General features: G+C 45.5%; 1 protein-coding gene across 1 annotated transcript; it reads left to right on the top strand.

The window, feature by feature from the left end:
* The first annotated feature begins 2,680 nt into the window (after window positions 1–2,680).
* Window positions 2,681–10,171, top strand: AKAP3 (A-kinase anchoring protein 3). Its single transcript, XM_063308395.1, has 3 exons — window positions 2,681–2,806; window positions 6,101–8,152; window positions 9,836–10,171. Exons 1-3 carry the CDS (start codon window positions 2,696–2,698, stop codon window positions 9,989–9,991), a joined length of 2,319 nt encoding a protein of 772 aa, XP_063164465.1. The 5' UTR covers window positions 2,681–2,695; the 3' UTR covers window positions 9,992–10,171.
* The last annotated feature ends 3,217 nt before the right edge of the window (window positions 10,172–13,388 follow it).

The raw sequence follows: 13,388 nt of genomic DNA, 5'->3' as shown, positions 1-13,388 counted from the left end.
TGTAGGATCTGATTGGGGTTTTTATGTCCAGTTATTCTGGGTAGTGTTGGTTTTAATATGTCCATGCTTTTGGTATGCAGGAAAGGAAGGACAGTAGACCTCCTTCCTTATCAGCCTCCTCACTAGCAGGAAGTGATGGAAACTGTGGCAGGTGAGCACTTCTCTCAGACCAGCAGTGAAGAGACAGTCTCAGTTGATCCCACCCGGATTCAGATGATTGTTTCCCCAAGTACACATTTCTTTCAAGCTAGCTCATTCTACACTTGGAGGACTATTGTTGTATAAGCAATAAAACCACTAAGTATGCATGTAAAAGGCACTAAAAGGTTCACGTATTTTGCTAAGCCATAATGTTCTTCACTTAGATTCTGCTTAATGGGTCACACTCCCTTCCCTTCTTTGCTTTGACTTCATTATCCCTCTACTCCAGTGACTACTCAGTAGACCACAGGCCAACATTGGTTTCCCTTTTTGAATCATCCCCAGTGTTCCTACACACATCCAGGGAAAGGAAGGGCTGGGTGGAATAGTTCTCTGGTGCGGTCCATCACAGGAAGAGAGGAAAGAGCCCATGGCTGGGTTCACACATCAAACTGAATTGTAATATGTTTCATTGTTTTAACTTGGTACAGTGAGTGAACTCAACCATTTTTTCCACCAGTCACAAACACTTCAAGAGTCCTTGTGTCCATCTCAGGATTGCTAGGAGAATCCCAAAACTTGCTAATTTTTTTTAAAACAGCCTGGATAAAAATATGCACCAGACGCCCCAAAAATGTCATCTGCTTTTGTCAGATCCCACCTCAGTCATGTCCAGTTCCAGGCATCATATTTCAGAAGAATTCAGAGAAACTGGACTATATCCAGAGAAGGGCTCTGAGGATGATCAAGGGAGAAGTGCTATGTAAAGGCATGGGAATATTTTAGCCTTGAAACAAAAAGACTGAGGGAAGACCTAAAAGCAATCTTCAAATATCTGTAAAGAAGTCACACAGAAGAAATAAGACTCTTCTCTGTTATTTCAGAGTTCAGGACATGGAATCATGGACTTAAGTTACAGGAAGGCAAGGTCCATCTTCATCACCATCATTATAATAAGTATACCTGCTCCTTATATTTAGCTAAGCCCTCAAGACAATAAGCGAAATACAAGTTATAAATCATAAAGTAAAACCAAGTCGAAGTCTAAACAGCAGTGTAATTAAATCCAGTTTCTGACTGACTGTTAGAAAAAATTCCTAAAAGAAAGCACTTTAACGTGGAACCCATTGAACCAGTGGCCCAGCGGGATGGTGGGCTGCCCTTCGTTGGCTGTGCACTAGAGAGCCACCTGCGTGGGATGCTTTCCCTCTGAACAAGGGGCCGGGCCCTTCCAGGTGCATAATACAAACACGTTCACAGAATTTGCTTCTTTGCTGATATAGTGTGAGTCACATTCACTCTGAGTCATTCTCAGTCATTCCTGCATAATGTAAGTTTGTGGAGGGGTTAAGTGGGGAGTGTTACAAAGGTAAATGGTCCTGCAAATTGAGTTTGATTTCCAGGGACCTCAAGAACATCTCAATGTAATTTTCTTGGCAACAGTGTGGAAGAGGTTTCCTTTATTTCAGGATTGATCGATCGATCGATTGATTGATTTTACTTTCCTAGTCTAACCTACAGGCTGGTATTTTCCAGTCATCTCTCATACAAGGACTAACCAGGTCTATTCTGCTTAATTTTTGAATATTGGGTATTTATTTATTTATTTATTTGATTTCTATAGCCGCCCATCTCAGTAAATGACTCTCAGTGGATATTACAGCCAATCTAAATACTTATTAGCTGGTGGAACTATTCATGCTGATTCAGACAATCATTCATATTGTCAGGTTCACACAATAATTCATAATACAAATGCTTGATTGTTTTACCAAATTAACCCCGTTATCTCAGTTGGTGTAATACAGAGTTTCTCAGCCAAGGTTCTGTAGCACCCTGGGGTTCTGCAAGAGGTCGCCAGGGGTTCCCTGGGAGATCAGGATTTATTTTAAAAATTATTTCAAATTCAGGCAACTTCACATTAAAGAGGTAAGTTTCATTATTTATTTTCAGTTTAAGGCCTACCCATGAAACAACTATAGTAATTGTGTAACTTCCGACCTCTATTTGAGCCTGAATGTGCAGGGGTCCCCCAGGCCTGAAAAATATTCCAAGGGCTCCTCCAGGGTCAAAGAGCTGAGAAAGGCTGGCGCAATACATTCAGTCATTAGAATCATCAGAATCTTCTGGGGCCTCCTTGGATAATTTCTGGAAGGAAGGTGGTGCGAGAGTTAGAATGCTCCCAGGATGCTTCTCTGTTGTGCCCCTGAACGTTTCAAGGCTCCACCCTTGAGAAAACCCAAAAGGCAGCTTATTTACCTCACATTTCATTGCAGCAGAAAAGGGAACATATAGGAAAGGTCTCTGTGTTTTCACGCTAGCCAAAAAGCTGACGTTCTCTGCTAATACTGTATCACCTTCTGCAGAAGCAGAACATACAGGCAGCCCTGCTTGTGGCTGTAAAAAAAACTGGTAAGTGGCAGAGCTTTTTTTCCCCCTCAATATTTTTCTTCAGTCTGAAAAACTATCCAGACTGGGAAAAGAAGATGCTTGGCTCAACACAATTAAGGTAAAATGGCCACCTTCACGTTAGCTGTAATTTCTTCTCTCTTAGATGACAGAGAACATTGACTGGTTACAGAGCCAGAGTGGACTGTGTAAAATAGAGCGTGACACACCCAGTGAGGAAGAGGAGGAGGAAGAGAAGACACAGCAGAACTGGACGGTAAGGAGACAGCACTCTGCCGGTAGGCGTGGTGTGGATGTCCACGAAGACATAGGAGCATGTTCCACTGGCTGCATATGGATTCCCCCAGTCAGTGGCTCTGGAGGGAAGGATGGCGTGCCCTGGGTTGGCTTTTCTAAACCTGCTAAGCTAGCCACAGTTTGCATGTCTGGGATTTGACAAAGGTATTCTTGGCATGCTGCCCATTGTAACCTTTCTGCTCAGGAATATTTTCCTATCTCGCCAGTGGCTCTTATTTTCAGATGAAGGACAGATGGGATTGTATCCTGGTTCTGTCCTAAGTGCTACTCATAGAAATGAGTAGCTCATGTCCTTGGCAGTCTACCACATCTACCGATCCCAGGTGCACAAGAGCTGGTTTGGGCACAAAGTGCATAACAAGAGGCATGCCAGTGGTCCAGGCCCAGTATTTAAGGCAGATTTTAAGCCCAGAACGTGGCGAGTCCAAACTTTAATTAAGCCTGGAAGACAGTTCACTATTGCTTGCTTTGACTCAATCAAGCATGTATCAATTAATAGGCTCAAAGAAGAGGAAGGGTTGAGGCAGCGGGGTAGGGGGTGGAGTGGGGGGATGCATGCCTATGGAAAGGTTGAGGTTGATTTCTTGGCATCAACATATAAAAATGGTAGAGTTTGGGTGGTAAGATGCCTGACAGTCAGTCATCACTCTTCTGTCAAAGTTGACTGCAGATTTTCCTGGTGCCAGTTCCTTTCCGTTTCTCCACTGCTGTTTTCTTTGCCCACGTGTACCTTTTAAGAAGAGAGGCACATCCAGGTGCCTCCATTGGATTTGTTGTGTAAAGAGGCCTCTTCAAAATGCAAAGGCAACCAATATTTTTATGTTGCAGTTTTATAAGAACAAGAAGGCTATAAAGTCAGCCTGCTGTTCTAACCAACCTCTCCTCTTTTAGCCACAGCTCTCAATATGTTATATGAGGTTATTAACACTGACAAAGAGAGTTAAGCTAAAGATTTCAATGAAACACAGAATATGAAGGACAACAAGCCCTGGAAAAGGAGACATTGTACTAAGTGCTTCCATTCAATGCAAGTAAGGACCAGAATTCTGCAGTGTTTGTGCTCATCTCTGAGGCCATAAGGTGGAGATGACACAAAACTGGGCAGGAAAGCTGAGGCACCAGGCGGCAGTTACTGTACCACATTCAGACTGAACTTGACAGGTCAGGGAAGGAAGCAGAATAAGAGAAGGAAAATGCAACATTCTTCACTTAAAGAAAAGCAGATAGGCAGGGGAAGGGATCTGGCTTGGTAATAGAAAGTGGGAAAAGAATCCTTTCTTGGGCAATAGAAAAGCTGTTCATCAACATTTTGAGAGAGAAGCGGGAAGATCCAAATAAATTTCATCAAATCTACTAAAATAAATGTTAAGTCAAAGAAGTTCGCTCAAGTAATAAACAACAACCTTTTCATTATGTCATCTGCCTTGATATGATCCTCAGTGGCAATAGGCAGGCAGCTTTTCTTTTCCACACTTTTTGGCTATCTGCTTTGCCTTGCTTTGCTCACCATTTGTATAGCATCACTCTTGCAAATTCCTGGGTCCTTTAACTGCTCCACAGTCCTCTTTTTGCTCGATTCTGCACATATAACCCCCAGAAGTGTTTCTTTTTTATGGTTAACAGTAGCCAGTTGGTCAAAAATAGAAATCATGGTTTGAGCAATGTAGAGGGAGTCACTTGCCAAAAAAATCTATGTCCAAATCAACTTGGGAACAGAATAATTTATCTTGTCCTTAATATTCTTAGGGCATTAAAGAGTCACTTAAGGGATGATTAGCAGCGCTTGCATTTCCCAATCTTCACCTTCTCATCCCACATCATTATTCCATTCTGTTGGGTTAGAGAAAATTCTTAGACATAAATAGTTGGCTCAGCAACCTGTTGCACTACTCAGAGTTTCTTAGGTTCTCATTCTTTAATCTTGAATGGGTAAGCAAGATCTGAAGTCCCCAGTCTTGACCTCTGATTCATCTTGGATTTAATTTTCTGCTTTTTCCCTTCCTTCCTGCCTGCCTTCCTGCCTACCTTCCTTCCTTTTGTTTTATTGCTCCATATTGCTCCTTTCAGTTCCTGACTGGAAAGGAAGAGAACCAGAGAAAATCATTTGGGAGCAAATGAAGGAGAAGGCATTGCTGTGCCTCTGTCGCTAAAGTATGTTCTGGAGAAGCTGGAGATGCTTTAAAGTGGATTCCTGTGCAGAGCAGGGGTTGGACTTAATGGTCTAAATTATGCTTTGAGATACTTCATTCATATTGCTCTTGAAGTGTCCCTTGGAAATTTATCACTCGCTGGCACCTGGGAGGTGAAGGACCAGGGGAAGGATTTTATTTTCATATAGCACACTTAGAAAAGGCCGACCATACATACATGGATAAAAGATGAAAGGCTGTTGAGCCTCTGGCTTAGTGGAAACCTTTCCCAGAGACAGATTATAGAGAAATCATGACATTTATGACCTAGAATCTCCACCCTGTCCAAAAAACAAATTGGCAAACATCTCTACTTTTTTTCTTCTTTCCTTCTAATGTTAAATTTTTTGACTAAGCCCTTCAGAAGCAAATATTGTAATAAAGTGTTCCTTGCAGAGTCCTCTGGCAGATGTGGTTTACTCTGTAAAGGTTTTAAGGTACAGCGATTGGTCAGTGGGCTACATCACTTTGCATTTATCCATTTTTTGTACTGTGAAGGAAAAAGTGTTTCTCATTTAAATGGTTGATCAACCCTTCCGACAGGAATTAGATGTTCCTGTGGGTTTTGCAGAAGCTGCTGCCTTCAGCACATGAGCTATAAATACTAGGGAAGTCCTGTGAAAGAGCATTAAAACGCCTTTTAAAGAATAAAAGATCAATAAAATAAAAAATAAAATAAAAGTCTCAGATTAAAGAATAAAACTATGCACACAGAAAACTACAGTTGGAGTGTGAAGTTTGTGCTAGCTTTCTTTGCCCAAAGGATTGATAATAGGGAGTATTCGAGAGGCTATTCTTGCCCACTGTCCAAGTCCAGGAACAGTTGTGCTCCCTAATATTGTTCTGTTCTCTGTCTCCTTGGGACAGCAGTTTAAGTGGGCTGCTAATTTTCTGGGACAAAGTGACATCCATTGAAATGATACCCAGCATATGCAATGAATGACTTCCCACGTATTGAAGTAAACATTGCACACCAGTTCACTATGATGAGACGGTGGGGAGTAATTTATTGTGAAAACAATCTTTATTCAATTTCTTAGACTGACTCAGCTAAACTTTTCCAGCAATCTTCCTCTGATCCACTCAAGCTCCGAAAAGAACTGGAAAAGTGCACAGCTGGAGTCCAGAATGCACTGAATGCCAGTAACAATGCTAGAAGGGCGAGACCGAGGGAGGCACCTGTGGGAAGGCAAGCTGTGGCCCAGCGCAACCTCCGCTCCCCGGGGGGCTACAGTGTCTGTGATGAGGAGTTCAGCCTGAATGTCAGCTCCAACAGGGGATCCCACTTGGCCATGAAGGCCGGTTGTCAGAAGGAATCTAAGGATGAAGAGAGCGATGGTTCAGCTTCGCCAAACCCGAATCCTGACCCAGATGAAGTCTCTTTTTATTGCAACAGGCTTTCCAACCTCGCCATAGCAATGGCACGCAAAGAGATGAATGACCGGCCTGAAGGCAATAACAACGCATGCATACATAACACCCTTTTTGCCGCTGCTGGGGACCATGGCCTAAGATCAATTGGGGTTGGGACAGAGGATGGCAAGCACATTTCTTCCAGGATGTGTGAATGCAAATACGAAGAAAGCCCCAGTTCGAAGAAAAAAGCTTCCTTTTATTACAAAGAAGAAAATACAGAAATCCCAAATAAAAGTGAGCCTTCCAGGGATGAAGGCAAAGGGTGCCATCATAGGAAACGCTTTGGTCCCGATGAATACAGCAACTCACTGAGCAAAGGAATACTGGTCTATGCCAATAATGTGGTTTCAGACATGATGGTCTCTGTTATGAAGACTATGAAAGTGAAGGTTAACGATTCCAACATCGCCTGTGCAGTGTTGAAAAAGGTGCTGCTGAAGCACTCTAAAGAGGTCGTGTCGGACCTGATTGATTCCTGTATGAAAAACTTGCATGACGTCACCGGGACACTCATGACTGACTCTGACTTTGTTTCTGCTGTGAAGCGGAGCCTCTTCACCCAAGGCAGCCAGAAGGCCTCTGAAATAGTGCAAGCCATGCTGAATCGGTTGCACAATGCTCTGATTGTCCAAAAGCAGGTGAGCGAGAGGAACAAATCGCACAGCATGGCCTTTGCCACCATTAAGACGGGCCAAGGGCTGGATGCCAAGACTCAAAACATGAGGTTTTCGGCTGCAAAAACCGAAACTATGAAAGACAAGGAAACGACCTGTGCAGAAACAGTTGGCAATCACATCATCAAGGAGGGTCTCAGCATGTGGCACCAGAAGCAGCAGCATGACAATGCAGGGTCAGCCTCACCACCCGCCAGGGCTTTCCCAGCCCAAGACAGCCAAGACCTTTCTAACCTTTCCACTGATTCCTGGGCAAGAGACCTGATTGTGACGGCATTACTGCTGATACAGTACCATCTCGTGCAGCAGGAGAACGCCATGAAGGATGCCTCTGAAGGGGGCCGAGCCAGCAAGGCCGCTGGCCCCCTGGGCTACTTGGCCCAGGACAAAGGCATCAGCCCTTTAAAGCAGCCCGACACTTTAAGACAAAGTGAGGATGAACAGTTTGAGATGAATGCGGAAAATGATATGTCAAGCATTGTAGTAATGCTCATCCAGAAGCTCATCAACGAGACTGTCAAAAAATTAGGAGGAAATTCAGGGACGCTGATGGCCGACGAAGCATACCGGAGTGCTTACAAGGGTCCTGAGGGCCCAGGTCCTTCCGGCCTTTCAGAAATAGATCATTCTTATGAAGATGCCATATCTGGACTGACCAAAATGATTTTGGACCAGTGTGACGTCAACAGGAAGGAAGGAGGCAGTGGACCATTCATTGACAACCTGGTTGATACGGTGACCAAGCTGTGTCTGATGATAGCCAAATACAGCAATCCTGAGTCAGGACTCGGAGATGGAGATGATGTTGGGGGACCTTTCTATTCAAAGGGCACAGAAAATGCGGAAAGCAGAACAGGTTCTGGCGAAGACGCAGCTTCTGGCCGGAAGGTGGTTGTAACTAACCAGAATGCTCCTGAAAACATTCACAGCAAGCAGCTCCAAGCCGTCCTTCAGTGGGTGGCAGCCTCTCAGTTGAATGTCCCAGTGTTATACTTCATGGATGATGATGAAGAAACCCAGAACAAGGTAAAATTGGAAGCACTGGGTGGGAAATAGTGTGTGAGGGGAAAATAAAATAGGATAGGATAGTGTTGTGGTTCTGCTGCTGTTTTAAGGAACAGAAACACTTTCTGTTCTTTTTTTTAAAAAAAATCGTATAATACCAATAATTTTTTTGAAACCTCATGTGGCGCAGAGTGGTAGGCGGCAGTACTGCAACTGAAACTCTCTCCACGACCCGAGTTCAATCCCAGCAGAAGCTGGATTCTCTCTCGGGCAGTCGGCTCAGGTTGACTCAGCCTTCCGTCCTTCTGAGGTCGGTAAAACGAGCACCCAGCTTGCTGGGGAAGGTGATGACTGGGGAAGGCTGCTAAACCCCGCTATAGTCTGCCAAGAAAACGTCGTAAAAGTGGCGTCCCCCCAAAGGGTCAGACATGATTCGGTGCTTGCACAGGGGACCTTTCACCTTTCACACCAATAACTTTTAATCAATACTTATGATCAGGGCATGTTTAGACAAAAGACCTCTCCCTTTTCATTTTACCTAGTTCTTACCTATTTACTCCCTGTAAAGTAAACTTTGTTGTGGCCTCATCTTTTCTCTCTTGCACCCTTCCTTCTGCTCCATCGAGCAGACCATTGTTGCTTTTCATCTTTGCTCTCTGCTAACAATTCTTCCACAGTTTACAGAGAAAATGTGAATGTGAGAACAGTTCTGTGAGGCATTCAACTCCAAAAATGTTTTTAAAAGGGAGGAAGAATTAACAATTCTGTTTATTTCCAATATATTCCTAATACTTCTCTTGCAGCCCCTTATTTGCAGAACAGCTTTCTACAGGATTGGCTTTTGCAGCAAAATAATAGTATCTGTGTTCAAGAGAGAGGGATCAGTGAAGTATAAATTATTGGTCATGGAAAAAAGCCTCCTGAACATCAGAAGTTTGTGTGCTTAGTGGCCATAGAGGGAAAACAGACACCTATAGTATGTTGGTGTGTGTGTGTGAAATAACTGACAGGAGCACGACCCCTGCAAACCTGGCTTGTGAGTTCCACTGGAAACCTGTCCTAGTGATACTTTGCTATTAAGGCTGGGCTCAGGCATCACATTAAGGTACCTTTTCTCACCCCTTGCTGCACACAATCTATGAATCCATAAACCCAAGAAGCCACCCGAGGACTGAGCCCATCATGTGAACCCAGCTTTGTGGTATGAAAACACAGGTCTGTGTGCTCACGGTGAAGTTTGCTCCCACTAGTTTTCTTCTTATTGGCACTGCGTATCTCTCCAGTACTGTGGAGGACCAGTGATGCAGCTCCAAGATGTAGGCACAATTGGTATCTCTTTATTTCCACCAAGACCTCCAAAAGAGCCCAGGGGACAGAACAGATTCCAGAGGAAGTCTGGATGCAACTTGTGTGCGCCATGCTTCCTGACTTGTGTTGGTTTTTTCATGAAAGAAAAAAGGAGTTGGAGTGATATTCTTCGATATATTACTTTTTGCGTACAGGTATTTTTGGATGGACCCATAATGTACCCAGAGCACTGTAGTAAAGGAAACATTTTGCCCAGGTTTCTGACGGTTGCTTAAATGGACCCGCAGCCTTGAGAAATAGGGGACTAGGAGACTTTTGGAAAAAGAATGGGTCTTGGTGAGAGAAAGCACCTGCTTGCCAGACCTTTTCCTCTAAGCATCTCCTCCTTTCCTGCAGCTTCAGCAGCTCTCCACAGTGGCTGTGGAAAGGAACTACAGCGTTGGAGAAGTCATGCAAGCCGTGCTGAAGTATGAGAAGGAGAGGCAGCTGGGGGAGGCCCTGGGCAACTTTATGCGGTTGCCAGTCCTGGACTGGCTGCTCCAGAACCTGTGAGCCAGCGTCTCTCGGGTCCTTCGGTGGGGCGGCTGGCCTCTCCCTGTGCAGCACCGCCCACCCCCCCACCCCCCTGTTAGCCTTCCTCGTTACAGCACTCATCGGTCAAATATGATATGAGTTTTACTGATCCTTGCCCCCTGCTGAGCAGTCAAATGAATAAAAGAAGGAAATACTTAACATTGGTAGGAAGCATTATTTCCAGGCCTTTCAGCTGAGTGCTACAATTATTATTATATTAAAGGCCACAGTCTCTGTGTCAGCAATCAGCTATCTGTCAGATGTTCAACAAACAGCTTGTACATTATTCCTGAAGGCTCTGAGCAGCTTAAGTCATATACATCCCAGAATATAAAATCCTCAGTAAATAAATAAGACCACCAAAATAAATAAATAAATAAATAAAAATTTCAAGCTGCATTGTAAGGGATTGAAGACAAACAAACAAACAAAAAGTAATGTATCTGGTAATTTTATTTACTTATTTTATTATTCCAATTTCTATCACCACCCATCTCCCCCAGAAAAGGGGAACTCTGGGTGGTAATGCTTCCTGACATTCAAAGCATACCTTCCTCCTGGGCTGGATGGTGAAGCCAAGTCTTAACGGCTCTTCTGAAGCCCAGGAGGGAAGAGGTGGCCAGATCCTTATATAGGGAGGGAGTTCCAAAGCACAGAGATAGTGATTAAAAAAGCCAATTTCCTACATCCTGCCCAGTGGCATTTCAGTAGACACAGGACCTAAAGGAACTGATCAGATGGGCAGAAGAATATGGGAGAAGGCAATCCCCCAGATAAGTCAGTCTGGAGCAATGTAGGGCCTTGAAGTTACCTTGAATAATACCGCAAAGCCAATTGGCAGCTCATGCAGTTCCCAAAACAATGGGGTCACCTGCCCAAGATGCTGTATTTTTTAATTTTTTAATTTTTCAAATGTTGTTACCACCCATCTCCCCCAAAAGAGGGACTCTGGGCGGTTTACAATAAAATTCATACCATAACGATAAACATTAAAATCCAATAAAAATAAAAAAAACCCAATATAAAATACAATATAAATAGATATAAAATCCAAGTGGCTCTGAAGATGCCAATCCGGTGGGAGGGGCTCTAAGGTGCAAGCCACCCCAAAGAATGACTACCCACCTTCCCGCCCCAAGCGAGACAGCAGAACCAAGTCTTCAGGGCCTTCCTGAAGGTCAGGAGCGAAGGGGCCTGCCTCACCTCCAGAGGCAAGATGTTCCAAAGGGCAGGGGCCACTGCAGAGAAGGCCCATTTCCTGGACCCTGCCAGGTGGAATTCTCTTACGGACGGGGTCCATAACATGCCCTCTCTGCATGATCAGGCGAGGCGGGCTGATGTTATGGGGATGAGACGGTCCCTCAGGTAACCTGGCCCCATGCCATGTAGGGCTTTAAAGGTGATAACCAACACCTTGAATTGGACCCGGAAGCAAACTGGCACCCAGTGCAGCTCACGCAGCAAAGGTGTTATATGCGCCGATCTAGGGGCGCCAAGAATAGCCTGCGCGGCTGCATTCTGGACCAGCTGAAGCTTCTGGATACTCTTCAAGGGTAGCCCCATGTAGAGCGCATTACAGTAATCTATATGGGAGATGACCAGGGCATGAGTGACTGTTTGGAGGGCTTCTCACTCCAGGAACAGGCATAACTGGCGCAGAACCTGAAGTTGAGCAAAGGCCCTCCTGGCCACGACTGCCACCTGCTCTTCAAGCAGGAGTCGTGAGTCCAGGAGAATCCCCAGATTACGCACTGGGTCTGTCTGGGGCAGTGCTACCCCATCCAGATCTAAAGATGACAATTTCCCAGAAGCAGAGGAGCTGTCAACCCACAGCCACTCCGTCTTACCAGGGTTCAGCTGAAGCCTGTTGTTCCCCATCCAGACCCCCCCACAGCCCCCAGGCACCGAGAAAGGGCAGTTACCGCATCACTTACCTCACCTGGGATGGAGATGTATAATTAGGTATCATCAGCATACTGATGATACCTCATCCCATGGTGACGAATGATCTCACCCAGTGGTTTCATGTAGGTGTTGAATAAGAGAGGAGAGAGAACCGAACCCTGCGGCACCCTACAACGGAGGGGTTGAGGGTCAGATCTCTTGCTCCCTATCACCACTGATTGGGACTGGCCCTGGAGGAAGGAGGCGAACCAGCGCAAGACCACGCTGCCCACCCACATCTCCCTGAGCTGCCCCAAAAGGATACCATAGTCGATGGTATCGAAAGCCGCTGAGAGTCAAGAAGAGCAAGGATGGATGCACTCCCTCCATCCCGCTCCTGCCAGAGATCATCCATAAGAGTGACCAATGCAGTTTCTGCCCCGTAACCAGGCCTGAAACCTGACTGAAAGGGGTCCAGATAATCCATTTCATCCAGGACCCTCTGGAGTTGCAATGCCACTGCCTTCTCAACCACCTTCCCCAAAAAGGAGAGGTGGGAGACTGGACGAAAATTGTCCAGCACAGTTGGGTCCAACGATGGCTTCTTGAGGAGCGGGTGCACCAGTGCCTCTTAAAGGCAGCTGGAAACACCCCCTCTCTCAAGAATGTATTTACCGTTGCTTGGACCCAGCCACATGTCACCTCCCAAGCTGCCTTAACCAGCCAGGAGGGGCATGGATCTAAATAACAGGTGGTGGCGTTCACAATCCGGAGGATCCTGTCCACTTCCTCGGTTCCAAGAGGATCAAACTGTTCCCAGATAACAGGGCAAGGACATTCCGTTGGCATCTCCACAGACTCTGCTTCATGCTTGGAGTCCAACTTGGAACGGATCCGAGCGATTTTATCCTGCAGATGCTCAGAAAACTCTTCCACACAGCCCTATAGGTGGGCCACCGGGCCCACCTTTTCCAGAAGGGTATGTGTAATCTTAAACAGGGCCATTGGGCAGCATTCTGCGGATGCAGTAAGAGTATTTTGTACCAGCTGTAGCTCCCTAATGCTTTCCAAGGGTGCCCCATGTACAGCATGTAGATAATCCAGATAAGAGCTGACTAGGATATCAGTAACTACGAGAAGGGTTCCCAATCCAGAAATGGCCATAATTGGTGCACTAGTAACTGCAAAATCCCTCCTGGCCAAAGCTGCCACCAGCTCCTCAAGCAGGAGGTGTAAGTCCAGGAGGACCCTTAAGTGGCAGACCACCTCTGAGTGCAGCCCCCTTCAAATCCAAAGGTGGTGCTATACTGTAATCATTTGGCCCACAGATCCAAAGCCACTCTGTCTTGGAGGCCCTCTGTCTGAGTCTATTCCTCCCCATCCAGATCCTGATAGCCTCCGGGCACTGCATTAGCACTTCTACTGCATCACCTCTTTGGTGCAGGGGTGAGATATATAGCTGGGTATCATCAGCAGACTAATGATACCTGAC

Source organism: Candoia aspera, chromosome 7, assembly GCF_035149785.1.
Source record: "Candoia aspera isolate rCanAsp1 chromosome 7, rCanAsp1.hap2, whole genome shotgun sequence".
Taxonomy (NCBI): Eukaryota; Metazoa; Chordata; class Lepidosauria; order Squamata; family Boidae; genus Candoia; species Candoia aspera.
This window is presented reverse-complemented; position numbering and strand designations above follow the sequence as displayed.